Source organism: Mustela erminea, chromosome 19, assembly GCF_009829155.1.
Source record: "Mustela erminea isolate mMusErm1 chromosome 19, mMusErm1.Pri, whole genome shotgun sequence".
Taxonomy (NCBI): Eukaryota; Metazoa; Chordata; class Mammalia; order Carnivora; family Mustelidae; genus Mustela; species Mustela erminea.
The window spans coordinates 26,790,284-26,809,322 of NC_045632.1; the positions used below are offsets into that span (position 1 = coordinate 26,790,284).

At 39.1% G+C, this 19,039-nt stretch overlaps 1 protein-coding gene across 2 annotated transcripts in view; it reads right to left on the reverse strand.

Annotated features, from left to right (window-relative positions):
• Nucleotides 1-19,039, reverse strand: part of N4BP1 (NEDD4 binding protein 1) — a 45,771-nt gene that overhangs the window by 8,370 nt on the left and 18,362 nt on the right. For both annotated transcript variants that reach the window (XM_032323202.1, XM_032323201.1), the window contains exons 2-4: nt 9,726-11,416; nt 2,578-2,708; nt 919-1,015 (exon numbers count right to left, since the gene is read on the reverse strand). In XM_032323202.1, the coding sequence (XP_032179093.1) occupies nt 919-1,015; nt 2,578-2,708; nt 9,726-11,416 (1,919 nt within the window). The remainder of the gene's footprint in view (nt 1-918; nt 1,016-2,577; nt 2,709-9,725; nt 11,417-19,039) is intronic.

A 19,039-nucleotide genomic window follows, 5' to 3' on the forward strand; every position in this document is an offset into this window, starting at 1 on the left:
GAATACCATAAAGGGGGTGAATGCAGGAGTGGAAAGAACAAGAGGCCACTACTTAAGTTCCCAGATACTGGCAGGGTTGCTACTACTGAATTCACTCCAAAGAGGAGGGTTTGAAAAACTGGCTGTCACGCCACTGGTCATGTTTGGGACCTTCTCTTATTCAACCACAAGAACCCACCCCACCTTATTTTTGTGTGCCTTCTTTAGATCACAAGCTCCTTACAGCAGGACATGTGTCTGAAGCACATGTCCCCAGAGCCTAGCTCTGGGCATTGTACTTGGTTTGGTGCTCAGTAAGACTGCTAGAAAAAATGTAAAAGGTGCAGATTAAAGCCTATTGTCTCCAATGCACTAACACCTGCTTTCTGAGTGACCCATCAACCTAAGAAATGCAGCTTACTCTTATCACACTTTGCGTCAGCTGAGACCATCTTTTATTACGTGGAAGAAATACTGAGGGCTCAGGTATGGCAATGACAAACTAAGTCACTGGCCAAAATCAACCAGGAGGAGATGAATCATGTTTGAAAAGCATTCTTGGGGCTGACACCCTAAGACAAGACAAACTTTACTCAAACATTACTTTTAGTATGCATCAAAAAAGAGAACTCAATGTCTGCTTTTACTTATGGATTCTCAGTTATGTTTTATTAAGAATACAAACAAGCATATAAACAAACATTCTAACCAACAGACTTTAAGATAATGTTCCTAAACCCATATAACAAAAAAATAATAATAACCCACTGAGTGACTATATAACCTTAATGACCATAAACATTAAAATTCTCAAACCCCTGGATCTTTTAAGCCCTTTATGCATGGGGGTCCAAGAGCACCATGAACTGTCCAGTGGAGCAGGCGGTGGGCTCCTCAGCACCCCTCACCCATCTCAGGAAGGAAAACAGCCTTTCGTACCTGTCATCATGAGAAGCAATTCTTTCTCCAAAGACCATCCGGGCAGGAGTTAAAGATAATATTCCAAGCTCCTGGAGCTGAGTTAAGAAGTGCTGTTCTGTTCATGGAATAAGTTGAATACACATTCAGAAAAAGGCTATCTTCCCAGATGTTCAAATAAATGAAACTACCCCCAAATGTTTCACTTAGAGAGTTAGGAAAACCTTTACTGACTCAAGAAGACTCAATGTACTAACTCACTGGGTAGGAAAAAAAAAAATAAAAAAATAAAAAACAAGGAATATACATAACTAAGGCAAATACAATGTAAAAATTGACCTTAGCTATTTTTTAGATATAAAAAAGTTCAACTCATTTGCTCCTGAAATTAAGAGTAGGCCATAAACCTGTATTTAATGTATCCTACCATCCAGGAATTTTTCACACTCATATCACAATCAGTAGGACAGACAGACTGACGACACAAGTTCCAGAGAGAGGGCTGGGGTGGGACAGGAAACAGGGTTGGAAGCAGAGGTGTGGCAGGGACACGAGGCTCTGCCCCATCCCAAGGAAGGCCTGTGTGGACCCATTCCAAGAGTCTGTCAAAATATCCCTCTAGCTGGCATTGTATCCAACCGCTCTCAGTTATCTGCATGAACCTTTACTGACTTTCATGACACAAGAAAAGAGGGTCAAAGCCAAACTAGAAAACCAGTCAATGGGCAAAAAGCACTAAACTTAGCTCAGGGTGAGAGAGTATCTCCTGCAACAGTACTCACTACTGGCTTAGACCAAAATACTATCCCCCTCCCCCACCCTGGCCATGTTTTACTGTCCTAGAGATGCACAGCATGGAGGGCTCACAGGAGGGATCACAAGATGCCCTCACAGGTCCTACTGCAAAAAATCAGTGGCTCTGCCTTAGTCCTCAAGCCCGCTCAGTTAAGACAAATATGCTCTCCTAAATGAGAGAAGTTGGGATACTTGAGAAATGTGTGGTCTTACCATTTCCACCTCAACAGTGACTAAGTTTCACTTCCTGTTCAAATGCTAGGTGAGCTCTGTACTCACTCTTTCTCTTCCCAATCTACCTTTTGTGTCGAGGCCCGCTGCTGTGGTAAGCTGTCTGACACAGACTGAACACTCCTCCTACCGTGACCTAAGAAACAACCTTAGGTTTCTCTGGGCTGCTGCACGATTCACTAAGTTCAAAGCTCTGTATGTGGCCTGCAGTCAACAGTACCACACGATTAACAGATGTAATTTATGTTAAGTTATTAAACAGACTGCTCAAAAAACACTCTCTATGGGGGGTTCCCAAATTTATCAAGTGACCATTTTAAAAAAGACCGTTTAATTAGGCAGAAGCCCAGACTAAAGGAAAGATAGATTTAACCTCGTTTTCAGGAAGTTGGGAAAATTTTTGTATGTTTAAAGAACTCTAACATAACTTTCCATATAAACAACTATGTTAACTTTCCATCCTTCCCCTAAGTACTTCTTATGCTGTAACACACTCCACCTAATGTTCTACTGGGCGCAACAGATTTACCATTTTGCTTTAAAAGCTGCTGTCTAAGGCACATGGCTCTGCTCTAAGTAGCATGTGTTGCAAATATAAGCCAACTCGTTAAACATCTAGAAAAGGAGAAATCTGGAAGGATCAGTTTGCCTTACCTGTGACATTAGGATCACGCCTTGTTCTCCACTGTGGGACAAATACAGTGATGTTTCTGTTGCCAAGCTTCCAAAAATATTCAACTGCAATTGCAATTCCACGACAAGAAAAGAACTTTTTCAGACCATGGCTAGAAGAGAACAAAATTTATTTCAGTTTAAAGTATGTTAAGTTTCATCATGAAAAAGTGAAAAGGTGAACTCCATATATAACAAAAACAATTGCAACAAAATTCCCTGTAATACTCTTTTATATTCTTTGGCACCAAATCGCATAGTTTATTACTTTACAAAGCCAAGACAGAAGACTGCATGAGATGTGATTCTTAATAGCTTTATCATTTTTCTTGTACTTTGTTCAATCTAACTGAACATGCTATTGGGATAGAAGGCAGTTTGAGCTTCATCGTAATACTTGTTTATTGCACTTTTTATTCTGTTTTTGCTCTCTTTAGAGAGCCCATTCCAAAAAGTCCTGCCTGGTCATTTGACCTCTAAGAGCATTTTACACATTTTATTAAGGAACTTGTTGTTGGGGGCACTGGAGTGGCTCAGTCGGTTAGGCATCCGCCTTCAGTTCAGGTCATGATCCCAACATTCTGGGATTGCTTCTCCCTCTCCCTCTCCCTCTGCTGCTCCCCCTGCTTATGCTCTCTCCCTCTCTCTCTAATAAATAAAATCTTAAAGAAAAAAAGAAACTTGCTGCTGAAGCAGAAGTACACATAACCCTTCCATGGTCCTCACAACTTCCAAAGGCTACAGATGCCTCCAGCTCCAGGGCTCCATACCCTTTCTAGGGAACTGTGAAACCTACTCAGTTTGCAGCTTCCCAGAGATAAATTGAGGACACAATTCCAGTGGAACTAACTGGAGGCCATGGCAGATGCTTTTACTGAAGGAAACAGAAAGTGTGGGAAGCAGATGCAAACAAACAATGAACTGTATAGAATGTAAGTCAGGATACGATTTTCTGTAAAGGACCAGATAGGCCTTGTAGGCCATATGGTCTCTGCTGCTCCACTCAAGTCTGCCAACTGGAAATGAATGAGGGTGGCTGTGTTCTTTATTTACAAAAACAGGTGGTAGCCAGATTTGGCCCACAGTTTGCAACCTCTGGTATAGTGGATTAAAAACTGACCCCACCCAAAAATGTGGTAACAAATTTCAAAAGAAACGAGAAAAAATATTTAAACTGTATTTTCCCATAGTTAAGTAAAAGTGGAGATTTTAAAAAAAGGAGGGTTTTCAAAGTTTGACATTTTGTTGGTGGTGATCCATTTTCTAACCATGAATATTAGAAAGAAAAAAAAAACCAAAAACCTCAAACCCCCAAACTGTGAAGCTACAGTTTATGAAATGAGCATAATCTATCTTTACTATTTCAATAGTTACTTAGGTTCTAGTGACAGGAAATCCTGCATCTTCAGTCCTGTCTTCTCTTCATGTCTAGTGTCTCCATATCAAAACCAAAATTCCATCACTTAGAAGTCCTGCCACCTCAGGCACAATGTGTCCCAAGTCAACCCCATGCTCTCCTAATTCCCATACCTCCTCAAACTCCAGTGAGACCCTGAAATACAGCTGTCAGGCCTTCGATCCTGCTCAGGGTCATCAGTGGCAGCATTTCTTTCAACAAACTCAGGGCATGGCTTCAAGGTCCCCTCTATATCTCTCTAGTCAGGAGGGATCTAGCTATCACCATGCATTATCACTCTCGTTTCTGGCCAGGTGGGCTTGCTATGGCCCTCTTCCTCGGCAGTGAGCTTTCTTTTCCCTGCTATCTTTGTAGACCTTCTCTTATGCCTTCCTCCAACGCCCTAGGCACACAATTCCAGACCTTCTTCTATGACGCCATTTCTAAAAACAGGTCCTCAATACCTCTCCTCTTTCCTGTCTTGCTATCCTATATTGTCTACAGGAATGACAGAATTTAGGAGAAGGAACGAAGTTAGATTCCTACTAGATAAAAAGAAAGAAAGCCCTGAGAGGCTGAGCAACTTTCCCAGGCTGCACTGCCACAGGGTGGTTGTGCTGGGATTACTCAGGCTTCCTCACTCCTGAGCCAGTGCCCCTCCTACCACCCTACACTGGCACTGTCCCCACCTAAATCTATATTCTCACGAAGGAGAAATGGGCTGGACATTCAATAAACGTCTAACACTAAGAAGAACAGCTCAGAAACTTCTCCTTTAAGAGTCTAAAGCCCACTCTCTCTTCTCTGTGAGCCACAAATAAGAGACTGCACCGACATCAGCTTTGCTCCAGAAAACATATGCAAGTAAACCTTCTTGATGAAGTAACTCAGCAGTGATCTGTTTATCTAAAAGCATTCAAAACATGGCAAGAATGTAGCAACAGGACATCTGCTACTGGAGAAAGGCTGGAGGTAGTTTTTGTAGGCGTCATCTTAAAAAAAAAAAAAAAAAAAAAAAAAACTTTAAAAACCATTCTAACTGCTTAACAGCAAGAACACACCCAGAGTTAATGTCAACCACAGCCTTAACATGAAAATAAAAAATAAAACACACACACACACACACAAAACAGCCTACTAGTTCTTAGAAAAACCAAGGAATATGTATGTTATTTAAGTCCTGAAAAGAACAATCCTTAAGAGAAATGCACTAAAAAGGCTTGTAAAGTTTGGTTTATTCATCGGCTACAAATGTGTACTAACTTTTTCCCTCCCTCTAAAGCTTCTTTTGAGTGCAACAGTAGAAAGTGAGTGGAATCCAGCTCTGTCCCATGGGGGTCCCGGGGGAAAAGGAAGGGAAATGCAAGTAGATGCAATCCCACTGCGCTATACCACGCACAAACTTACAGTGGAAGATATGGCATTTCCGGAAACATTAGCTCTGTACTAATTTCCAGTGTTATCCTTAGTGATAAGATCAAATCACTGTGGGTACCTTGAAAAATCTTGAGAGCTGTTTTAGGAATAAAAACGGCAGTTCAAAATTCTGGTGGAAAACACATAGATTCAGCCAAAAAATTGAACTATACAAGAAAATCAAGTGCAGCCAAATTCACGTCCTCCGAGTAATACAGAAGGTCCCTGTTGCTTCCTACTTCAACTCCCCAACATCCTGGCTAGGCAGAAATGTGCCTCCTTACCTCCCTGCAGTCAAGTCAGAGGAACCTGCTGACAGGTAGACCCAGACCAACTGTCTATTTAGGCTCTGAGACAAAGGGTTTACATACCGTAACTTCTCCTCTACTTCTGGGAAGGCCAAAGGTCTGGGGCTTCCAGCTCCGCATGCAGAATGAACAGATTAATAAGCCAGAGGGGCCAGGTGTGTTGGCTCTCAAGGGAGATTTAAACTCCTATTCCATGTTTTAGTTACATCATCTGGTTGTTTTCCATATTATAGCAGGCATTAAACTGGAAGGAAGAATGTCCCAAGCAGAGAGGAGATGGGCAACAGATGATTGATAAAATCTCACAGTAGTGATAGAACCAGACCATGCAATGTAGGGGAAATGGTGAAAAAACTCTTTTGGAGTTACCCCGGGAAAAAGAGTCATTTCCTTCACTAGTTTCCACTACTAAAAAAAGCCATGGGACCCTGGTACAGAAGACTAGCATGAAAAAAATGCAGAAATACATAGCACTGAAAAGTGAAGGGGCAAACCTCATCTACACGGAAAATTATCTACCCAGATAAGTCAGGTGTCCTAATGCTAAAGTTTCAAAGTGACCGAGTCTGAGTGTGATCTAGCCACAACTGTGATGTCTAGCCGTGCACCACAAACAATTTCCATTTACTCATCATTTGACTCATTCATGGTGACAAGGGGAAAAACCAAGTAGAAATATGTGTAATTAGCAGCATGAAGTGGGTATTTTGGAATTTCTCACAGTGTATATGAATTGCAGACAGCATGCTGGATAGGCTAATATAATAAAGGACAGGCAGACACCCAGAGATGGGTAGGTCTGAGCTGCTCCGGAGTAGGATCAAACCAACAAATCCTATTGTTTAAGAGTTCAAATTTCCTTTTTAACTACTTCTGCACCAGTTGGGTCAAATAAGTGAGGTTTATGCTTAAACAACTCAAGACTTAAGTACCCTACATTGCCAAGACCTGAAAATTCCAACCTCATTTTTGATGGGAGAAGGCAGGATATATGATGGCTCTGGGAGCCTATGGGCCCACATCTCCTATCTGTGAAATCTTGGATAAGATTTTTAAGCCATTTTATGTTATAAAAGTATAGATCATTTTTATCTCACAAAATCAGTGTAAAGATTACATTTTAAAAGAGAAAAATACCTAAAACATAATAAATGTTTCAGTTTTAAGATTTCAAATATTTGCTGAAAAATGTCTCAGTTAAATTTTAATCTAAATTGATCAATGGAATAGGATGTTATAAAAGAGTGGGGAAAAGTCATTTTAAAAATCCTAATATTTAACAAACCAGAAGTGACTCTTAATCTCACAAAACAAACTGAGGGTTGCTGGGGGGAGGGGGGTTGGGAGAAGGAGGGTGGGGTTATGGACATTGGGGAGGGTATGTGCTCTGGTGAGTGCTGTGAAGTGTGTAAACCTGGCGATACACAGACCTGTACCCCTGGGGATAAAAATATGTTTATAAAAAAAAAATCCTAATATTTAAGTCTTTAGGTCATTCATTCAACAGAATGTTACTGAGTGCCCACCATGTGCCAGCACCATGGACCCTGCGGGTATTTCAGTTAACAGGAGACATACAAATCACTTCTTCCACGGAATGTACAATCTAGAATCCACATTTACTATCAAAGTGATCTCAAATGAGGATCAATTTTTTTCCCAAATTTAAAAAATGTTGAGCTGAAATTTATATAATATAATCATTTTGAAGTAACAATTCAGTGGCATTCAGTACATTCACAGTATTGTACAATCACCACTTAGAACTTGTTCTAAAACATTCCATCACCCCCAAATAAGACCCTGTCCTATTAAGCAGTTCCCCCCAGGATAAGAGTTAATTTTAGTTACTGATATTTTCAGATCAATCTTTATCAAGTTAAGTATAAGTCTGTTATTTTTTGGATAATACATCCTTATAAATTGTTGCTTTTAAACATAGACATCTGTGAATTCAAAGAGAACTGGAATCCTCCCCAAATAATCAGCTTTTAAAAGGAAAAGTAATGAAAGTCTGCCTGTGGTTCCCCTTAGTGCACTAATTCAGTGGTTTTCAAAAGAAATGGCACTGCACCCATGGGTATTAGTAAATAGGTGCAAGTGTTCTGGGGTGTCATACTATGGGCAAAGCAGGAGGGACGAGATATGCAAAAAACCCTGTCATGAAAGGCACTACCACTCTAAATTCCAATAGTGACCCCTCTGAGAAATACATTAGTTACTACTCCCAAATGTTTTTAAATAGTGGCATCATCACTGCTCATTCTATGTTACTTTACATTTCTTAATCCTTCAACACCAATTTGGGAAATCTTTCCAAAGATTTCTATTACTATTACTATTACTCACAATCATGACCTAAATTTTATTATCACCACTTGCTAAAGAAATCATAACAATGAGGAACTGGTGCTGGGCTTGGACTGTGGGTGACTGAAACTGCACTTTACATTTTTACTTAGATAACACTATGTGGCTGTGGGCCATTTGCTGGGTTTCCCCAACAAGAACTGCCAAAAAGCAAGGTGAAATGACAACAAACAGTATTATTTAGAAATGAAGACAAGTGTATTACGTATTTTTCCAGTCTATCTTCAAACATTAACATGGGGAATGCTGGGATTTTTCTTTCTTTCTTTTGACAGCAAAATACAGCATCAACAATTCAGTCAAAAATAAAAAGAATCCTTATTTTAAAAAACTGACATTAAAGTACTTAAGGATAAGATGACATATCTGAGCTTTTCTTTAAAATAACTTGGGTGAAAGGCAGTAGTGGGGGTACAGGCTCAACACGACTGGACATGAGCTGAGAACTATTGAAGGTGGGGAATCCCAAATTCAAAAATAGATTCATCCTATTACCTTTTTATGTATTTGTTTGAAAACTCAGTAAAAAAACTAACAAAACAAAAAAATAAATATACAGCACTTATAGAATTCCTAGGAGAGAGGTCACATACACATTTGCTAAAAGTTAGAAGAGTTTCACCGTCTTCATCTGGTGTCCAGGGACATGCCCCTTTTCTTAAATGACAGCCACTTAAAATGCCAGACCTTACAGACTTCTTCAAAATCAACGGAGTGACTGATTTTGAAAACTGGAGAGAGACTTTACCTACCAATTATTGAAATGGCATGATAAAGGTGCCCTTTAGGACAAGGCAAAGGCAACAGCTTACAGCAAGCGAAACCCAGCAGACAGAAACCTACATGAGGTCAAACAGGTGGTCCACAGCAGGGCAGAGACTCCCACTTGATCCCCTCCCCTCTTCTTAGTCATTGTATTAAACCTCCCCTTAGAGAAGAAACCCAAGCTTGCACCAGATGTATAAAATACAGACTCTTCAGAGGTTTCTAAGACAGGTTAAATAGAAATGATCTTTTAACTCCTTTTGCTAAAAGCAAATATACAAGCTTTTTGTAGCAGCAGAGGACCATGAAGAAGCTCAAACTGATGAACTTCCTTAGAAAGGAAATTGCTATCACTCTATCAACAAAGAACAACAGAAGTACAGAACATCCATTATCACTGCACTCTTGCCTAGAACCCCAACATACATAAAGAGACATAAAAATAGCATAAAGTAGCATAAAGAGACAAAAAAATCTTTTTGGCTTTAAACTCCATCCTCATATTCAGAACCTAATGGAATTCATGGTATTAAGAACCTAATGATTAAAAAAAAACCCAAAAAAACAGTAGCTAATGCTGTAAAAATCTCTATACTGTTATCACTGACTAGGCAATGCAAAAGTGAAGACAAATTTTCTATTATCTCTCACCCTCAGAAATTTAGGTTCAGCAAGATGAAAAGCCAAGTTTACAACTCCAGAAGATGGAATAACAAAACTTTCCAAACAGCTGCTTCATGTTTTCTTTTTCCAGGTAAGAAAATAGATCAGCTAGACAGATGCATAGCATAAGTTCCTTCAACTGCATGTAATTCTGAGACACTGCTTAGGGCCCTATTTACAACTATAATATAACTTGCAAATAGTGGACTTACGTAATTGCGACATTGCTCCCATCTATAACAATGTGCTTCAAATCCGTTCTCCCTGGCTCATTTTTTAATTCCAGCTTGTAGGGTACTTTCAGAGTATCTCGGAACCTCTGAACGCCAGTGACGGAGGAATCAATATGATCAGACGGTCCTGCCAACCTTGCGTCAGTAACTGAAGGTAACAGCTGGGGCAGTGGCATTGGTGGAGAAAGGGGTGGACAATTCGGCTTAGACTGGGGAGAGCTACAACACCCTGATCGGTTTTCACAGGGAGACCTCATACTACTTGGAAGTAAGGGCTCTGCTTGCTGTTGCAAACCATTTTCAGGAAAAACTGGAATTCTGGGCTGGTGACTTGAAGCTCCTCTTGAAACAAAACTGACAACTTCTTTGGGACTTGAAGGAACAACAGAGGGTGAAAGGCCATCAGTTTCAAGGTCCATGTTACAAACATAATTCTGGTTTGAACTCCAGATTTCTTGTTTCTGTTCTATTGGCACTGTTCTGAAAGTATTAATTTTGCAATTTGAGGTACATGGTTTTGATTCTTTGAATGGTAACTGAGAAAATTTTTCCACCATATTTTGCTGTGTGTGAGTTTGTGTTTTCTTTGGAGTGGAATCCGTTGTAAGCTCATTTACGCTGCTACAAACACCTTTGTTTTTGGTTTTGTTAGTCTCTGGATACACAGTACCAGGTGAAAATTCTCTGTCTTCTTGGAATCTTTTATTTTCTTTTTCAATTTCTTCTAAGAGCAATAATGGTTCAGTGGATGGCCCATACTCCCTAATGACCTTTTCAACAATTTCTTGGGAATAGCCCATGGTTTTAAAAAAGTTTACGAGGATGTTGTATTCCATTTCCTCAGTAGTGTCCTTTACATCGGGACTTAAATTTTCAGGGTCAGCAGAAGAATCGGATAAGTCAATGATTACACTTTCAGCTAATGTCTTACCATCATCGAGAAGCTCCCCCTCTTGAACATTTTCCAAAGAAAACTGTTTCTTGGTATGCCTTTCTTCAGAATCAGAAAATCTCCTTTTGTGACAAATTCTGTCTTTGGATAATGTCTCTTCGTCTGGGCTTAGACCATTTACTGGAACAAAAAGTACATCTTGTGAACTAGAAAAGATCGTGTCCATTTGTTTTGTAAGCTCAGAAACAGGAGTGCCAGCTTTATTTCTTGCATCTTCCTGCAAAACAATTTCATCTCTGGAAATATTCAGCCCTGTGGCAGCATTCTGTGGAAACTCTGTTGGTTTAGAATCTCCAATTTCAATAACATCATCATCTCCCGTTTCAAAGAAATTCTCCTCACCTTGTGTGAGTGTCAAAAGCTCTTTTTTCAAGGAAGTGGGCAAAATCAACAAGTCCATTGTATAGTTGTCAGCCCGAGCTTCGACAAATTGTTTAAATTCCCTTTTCACCTCGGATTCTTTCTGACTGTTGGGTAGGTTCTCATTATTCTCAAAGAGCTTTACAAACTGCTGAATGTGACTCCTAGCCATGACTACAGCTTCGGCACTTCCTCTGATGCCAAGAAGACCAATGTCCAGAATGCAGAGATCGGCACAGGTGTCCTGAATCAAGCTTTTCAGAAACAGGCTCTGGGCCCCAACAAAAATGCAGTGCATGGCCTTGGGGTAACATTCTCTTTCTTCTAGTTCAGGTTCACAGATTCCTTTAATATATTCCTGTAAAGAGGAGTTAAGAAATTAGATCAATTTACAAAAGCTCTTTATAGCACCTATTATGTTACACATAATGACAAATGTCAAGCCGTACAAAAATCAAAAGCATGCTAATAACTTGGGGAAAAAATGCCACATTTTAAATAAAAGAGTCAAGATAAGAGATGTAAGTTGCTTAATCGTTTCTGCTGGACTTGAAAATTTTGCCTTAAAAGCCCGTGTTAACATTTTCAATAATGTATCCTGCAATATGATCTTTGGGGTATGCCCAACGGCACAGTGGGTAAGGACAAGACTGGATTTATTTACATCTATAAAGAACAAACATTTTGCTTGCCACCAGGTATTTACTGATACAATGACATAATGAAGAGATAAGATAATCAAGTCAGTTTACTCCAGAATAAACCTGGACTTTTGCTTTGCTACTAATGTCCTTAGTTTCCAGATAAAACAGAGATTCTGAAAGCTTTAAAAAATAAAATAAAATAAATTCCCTAGCTGGCTAGAACAATGCATAGTCTATATAATTTTATGTCTTTTTTTTTTTTTTTAATTCAAAGGGCAGACTGTTTAAATGTAGATCTAAATAGAAAGAACCAGAGAGTGCTGGACAGTACTGCCCCCTCTCAGACAGAAAACCAGTTTCTAGTAAATCTGGTATTAAATAAGGCCTCAGTGAGGTAAGAAAGAGAACAGCGTTCTCCAGCCAATTAGGTTGCTCCCAGAGGCCAAAGTGTGAATGATGTGAACAATGAACACGCATGCGCACACACACTCAGGCATGGTGGGAAACACTTAGTAATGTGCGCGCTGGAGTCTGTTCCTGGGCTCAAACCCCAGCTCTGGGGGTCTGGAGGCCTTGGTACAGTTCCACAGCCCCTCTAACCTCATGTCCCCACGTAGAGGAGTGAGAAGATGGTGCAATCCCAGGTGTTTTGAGGAAATTCGATGAGATAGTAAAATTCTGACAAGTGTCTTGTATCTAGTAAGTGCTTCCTAAATAATAACACTCCTAAATTATTAGTGCAAATTTTCTGGAAGGACATTTCTAAGAAATGAGCCTGAAAACACATGACCCATACTTGACACAAAAATCAGAATGGCGCTATCCTAAATGTTGCTACTGAAGAGCTCCGGTGAGGCTCTGCAGCCCTGCCCCTGCTGCCTGCTTGTTGTCACAGGGGTCACACAGCTTCAGGGAGAATTCATATACCAATGGGTACAAATCCCTCTGAGTAGAAACAGGAGGAAAATGTCGGAGAGGAAACATCTGATCTAAGCTGTATCATGTTCAATCACAAGATCCTCTTAGGTCCTCTGGATAAACCTGGCATGTAGGTGGGCTTGGTGGTAAAGATGGGAGATGACTGGTGCAGGACGCACGTGTGCTGGTTGTTTATGAGAGCGGTCTGCTAATTTTGCAACACGGTAACTGCGTATAGTAACCGAACATCCTTTTTTCCTGAATGTGTGTGCAGAGTGCTAAATACTGATGTCAGCCTCCCTGAACATGTCCAAATGGACATTTTGCTACCATTTGTTTGAAACTATGCTGCATTTAGGTTGTGTTTTGAAGTTATTTCTCTTTAAAAACATTTTTATTTTGAAATAATCATGGGTTTCCAGGAGGCTGCAAAGATAGGACATAAAGGTTCTGTGTACTCTTCACCCAGTCCTTTCCAATCACTAGGTGTATCTCACCTAATTACAGCACAGTATCAAAACCTGGGCACTCACACTGATACAGTGTGTACACAGTTCTGTGCCATTTTATCACATTCAAGCAAATACCACGTCAATCAACGTAATGACTCCATCACCACAAAGATTACCTTCATGCCACCTGTTAGTCCTATTTACCCCTACTTCTACCCACACCACCCCTACCCCCAACAACTGCTCATCTGTTTTTGTCTCTATCATATTGTGACTTCAAGAATGTTACATAAATAGAATTATACAGTTTCTGCCTTTTGAGATTGGCCTTTTTCTTAAGATTTTACTTATTTATTTGATAGAGAGTGAGAGAAAGCACAAGCCGGGAGAGCAGAGCAGCAGAAGGAAAAGGAGAAGCAGGTTCCCCCTTGAGCAGGTAGCTGAATGTGGGACTCAATCCCAAGACCTGAAGATCATGACCTGAGCCAAAGGCAGACGCTTAACTGACTGAGCTGCCCAGGCCCCTCCAGATTGGCCTTTTTCACTCAACATGATGCTCTTGAAACCCACCCAAGCTGTTACATGTATCAAGCTCATCCCTTTTTATCGCTGAGTACTATTCCATGGTACAGATGAACTATGGATTTTTAACCACTATCTACTGAGTGGCATTTTGGTTGTTCCTGTTTGGAGTCACTACAAATGAAGCTACTATGAACAATTTTCATTAACAGGTTTTCATGTGAATTTAACTGTTCATTTCTCTGGGATAAATGCTGCGCCATATGGTAGGTGCATGGTTAGATTTCAAGGAACTGCCAAACTGTGCTCCAGAATAACTGTAACATTTTCCATTCCCACAATGTATGAGATCAAGAGATCCAGTTTTTCCTCATCCTCACCAGCATTTGATAGTGCTACTATTTTTTATTTTAGCTGTTCTATTAAGAATATAGTGTATCTCGTCATGGTCTTAGTTTGTATTTCCCTAATGGCAAGTGATACTGAATATCTTTCCATGTATTATTTGCCTTCTATATCCCTCCTTTGCAAACTGTCCACTCAATTTTTTGGTCCTAACTGGAATATTTGGGTTTTATGTTGGGTTTTGGGAGTTGTTGATATATTCTACAAGTATAGAAGTCCTTTCTCAGATGTGCAGCTTACAAATATTTTGTTCTCTAGTTTGCTTTTTCATCCTCTTAACAGGGTCTTCTATGACAGGAGACAGTTTTTAATTTTAGGGAAGTTTAGTTCATTGGCTTTTTCTTCACCAAACCCCAGATCCCAAATAGTTCTCCTATGGTAATCTTTCAAAAGTCTTACATTTAAATTTACAACCCATTTTGAGTTGGCTTTTGGATAAGACATGAAATTTAGGGTGAGGTTCATGTTTTTGCTTATAGAAATCTAATTGCTCCAGCACCATTTCTGGAAAAGAATATCCTTTCTCTAATTACTTTTGCAGGTGTCAAAAATCAGTTGGTCATTCTTTCGTGGGGCTATTTCTGGGTTCGCTATTCTGTTCCACTGGCTTAGGTATCTATTCCTTCATCAATGCAACAGAACAGAATCTTTTTTTTTTTTTCTTTAAGATTTTATTTATTCATTTGACAGAGAGAGAGAGCATGGGCAGGGAGAGCAGCAGAGGGAGAGGGAGAAGCAGGCCCCCCCATCGCCGAGCGGAAACCCAATGCGGGACTCGATCCCAGGACCCCAGTACCATGACCTGAACCAAAGGCAGAGGCCCAACCTTCTGATCCACCCAGGTGCTCCAATGCAACACAATCTTGATTACTGTAATTACAGAATGTCTTGAAATTGGATAGTAATAGTAATTGCTATTTTATTCATTATAAAATTGTTCTTAGCTATTCTAGTTCCTTTGCTTTTCCATGTACATTTTAGGATAATCTTGCTTAGCTATCATTTAGCAGTTTTGTTAAACCAGCAGACTGACTTGAGGGTAACAGACATTTGCTGAGTCTCCTGCTGTAAGAATAACATCTATTTCTCTAGATCTTTGCTTTCTTTCATCAGTGTTTTACGGTTTTGAGCATACAAACCCTGTACACCCAAATACTTGATTTCTGGAGCGACAGAACATGGCACTCTATTTTGATTTCTGTGTTCTTTGCTTAATAAATAGAAATAGATTTTGATCATGTATCCTGTGACCTTGCTAACCCTACTTCTAGTTCTAGGATTTTTTCTTACAGACTCCTTGGGATTTTCTTTCTTTCTTTCTTTCTTTTTTTTTTAAAATTTTTATTTTACTTATTTATTTGAGAAAGAGTGAGCACACATAAGTCGGGGGGGATCCGGAGATTACAACCCAAGCTGAAGGCAGACACTCAACTAAGCCACCCAAGCACCCCTATGATGTTAGATTTTTATATATTAAAAAAAAATCATGTTGAGGAGGTCATCCTGTATTTCTACTTATCTAGGAACAGGAATATGAATAGGTATTGAAACTTGTTAAATGCTTTACTGTATCAAATATTCTCAAGTGACTTCATTTCTTTAGCCTGTTAATATGGTAGGTTGCACTGACTGATTTTTTGAATACTGAAACAGCCTGTATTCCTGGAAAAACTGCCACTTGGTCCTGATATATAAATATATTGATGAATGCTACCTGCTAATACTTTGTTAAGAATTTTTAAATTTTTTGAAACTATATTCATGAGGAGTCTGTAGTTTCGATTTGTACCATCTTTGTTGGGTTTTAGCATCAGGATAATAATGAGTAAGTGAAGAAGGTATTCTCTCCTTTTGTATTTTCTAGAAAAGATTGTGTAGAATTGACATTAATTCTTCCCAAAACATTTTGTAGACTTCTCCCATGAAACAATCTGGGCCCGGAGATTTCCTTTATAAGAATTATCAAATTATTAATTCAACTTCCTTAATACCTATAAGTCTATTCAAATGATCTATCTCATCTTGGGTAAGTTATGGTAGTTTGCACTTTTTGAGGAATTGGCCCATTTTTACTAAGCTGTCAACTTTATGCGTGCAGAGCTGTTTGTAGTGTTTCCTTATCTTTTTGATGTCTGCAGGGTCTACTCTACAGTTGATACCCTGTTTCATTCCTGACATTAGTAATTTCTGTCTGCTTTCTTAAGGGTTGCTAAGAGGTCAATTTTATTTATTTTTTTTTCCCAAAGAACAAGCTTATTATTTCATTGATTTTTCTCTATTGTTTCAGTTTTCAAATTCATTGACTTCTGCTACTCCCTCCTGTTGCTTGCTTTGCACTTATTCTGCTCTTTTTATTTTTTTCTCATTCCTGTAAGTGGGAGCTTCAATCACTGATTTGAGACTTTCTTCTTTTCTAAAGTAGTTATAAATTTCTCTTTCAGCACTAATACTTTAAGCTACATCCCATACATTTTGATATACTGTATTTTCATTTATTTAGTTCAATGTATTTTTAAAACTTCTCTAGAAATTATTCAATATTCAAAGGAGTGTTGCTTAGTTTACAAATATTTGAAGATTTTCTGGTTATCTTTGTGATTGATTTCTAGTTTTGATTCCTTGGTAATTAAGACAACATACTCTAAATAATTTCTATTCTTTTAAATTTGTTGAGATTTGTTTTATGGATATGGTCTATCTTGACAGATGTTCTGTGGATACTTGGAAAGAACGTGCATTCTGCTATTGCTGGGCAATGTTCAAAAAACAACTATGTGGATCTGGCTGGCTAATGATGCTGTTTTTATTCTTGCTGATCTTCTGATGGTTCTGTCACTTGTTGAGAGGATGCTGAAGTTTCCAATTATAATTGTATCCATTTCCCCTGTCAGTTCTCCCAGGTTTTGCTTCATATATTTTGTAGCTGTACTATTAGGAATATACACATTTAAGCACTGTTTCCTCTTCTTGGTGAATGGACCCTCTGATCATTATGTAAATACTCCTCTTCGCTCTGAAGGCTTTGTCTGACAGTAATGTTGCCACTCCAGCTCTGTTCTGATTAATGGCTGCACAGATGTTTTATCCTTGTTTGAACTTAATCTGTATCGTTATATTTGAAATAACTTTCATGAAGACGCCATATAGTTTGGTTACGTTTTTAAATCCACTCTGACAATCTCTTTTAATTGGTGTGTTTATACTATTTACTTTTAATGAAATTGTTTGGATTTAAGTCCACTATTTATTTATTTTCTGCTTGTTCCTGACTTTTAATTCCTTTTTTCCCTACATGGCCTTCTTTTGCACTATACAAATATTTTTTAGTATTATAATTTATTGTATTTTTTACTATATCTCTTTGTATAGTTTTTAAAGTGGTCTTGCTATTATAACATACCTGATCTACTTCAGAGTCAATATTTTATCATTTCAAGAATGTATAAACCTTATCATCTCCACTAGTCATGTTTTATTTTCTCTATCTTATGATGTTCTGACACCTTAGGGGGGGGCCTTCAGACCTGAGGAGAGACTTACCTCTAATTTCTAGCAGGGGTGACATGTGTCCAGATTGACTGATCTAGTGCTATGCCCCGACACCCATCTCTTTATCGAACTCACACACTAAGCCAGTATTGCCCTTACCTTGTATCAAGCCTGGGCCAGGAACCAGACAACTAAAACCAGCCTTCATGCCCCAAAGCCACTGAAATTACCCAAACTAGCCAATTCCAAATGGTTTATTCTCTCCTGCCTTGCCCTCCCCCTTGCTCCTGCTTCTGCCTCCTGACCAAAGCCCAATGCTTCACCTATAGCCCAGCATAGTGAAGTACGCACCCTTCTCCCAGGAGATATAATCAACATCTTCCTTCAGTGGCACTGACTTCTCTGGGCCATCATTCAGTCACTTCCCTAACTTAAAGCCCCGGGGTATAAACTTTAGAACATCACTATCATCTTTTACCTTAATCTCTATTTTCTCTGCCCTCCCTTGTACGTTACAGTTACCACATAAACTACATGTATGCACATTTGAAATCCCATCAGACTACATTATAAATTTTATTTTCAACAACTCATTTTAAAGAACTCAAGAAGCTAAAGTAATCTATTACATTTATCCATGTATTTATCATTTCTAGCTGAAGAACTTCCCTTACCAATTCTTTTAGAACTGGATACTGGCAATGATTTCATTTTAGTTTTTGTTCAAATGAGAATTTTTATCAAGCTTTATTTCACTTTCATTCCTGAAGGATTAACTTCACTGGACAGGGAATTTTCGGGTAACATTTTTTTTTTTTTTTTTTTTACCACTTCAAAAAATATTGTGTCATTTCTCTGGCCTCTGTAGTTTCTGATGAGAAACCTGTACTCATCCTAGTTGCTGTTATTCTACATGTGCTTTTCTCTAAATGCTTTTGTAATTTTTCATCTGTCTTTAGTTTTTCAGCACTGTGGTTATGATGTCTGGGTGTGGAAGTCTTGGAACTTATTCCATTTGTGTTCACTGAGCTGCCTTTTTTTTTTTTTAAAGATTTTATTTATTTATTTGACAGAGAGAAATCACAAGTAGATGGAGAAGCAGGCAGAGATAGAGAGAGGGAAGCAGGCTCCCTGCTGAGCAGAGAGCCCGATGCCGGACTCGATCCCAGGACCCTGAGATCATGACCTGAGCCGAAGGCAGCAGCTTAACCCACTGAGCCACCCAGGCGCCCTTCACTGAGCTTCTTAAATTATGTTTACATCTTCTGCCAGGTTCTGGAAATCTTTAGGCATTATTTCTCCACATCTTTTTTTTTTTTTTTAATGCCACACTCCCGTCTTCCCTCATTTAGACTAGATAACTCCTACTTTCTTTTTTTTTTTTTAAAGATTTTATTTATTTATTTGATACAGGAAGCAAGATTGTACAAGCAGAGGGAACAGCAAAGGGAGAGGGAGAAGCAAGCTCACCACTGAGCACGGAGCCCAACGATGGCTTGATCCCAGGACTCTGGGATCATGCCCTGCGCCAAAGGCAGATGCTTAACCGTC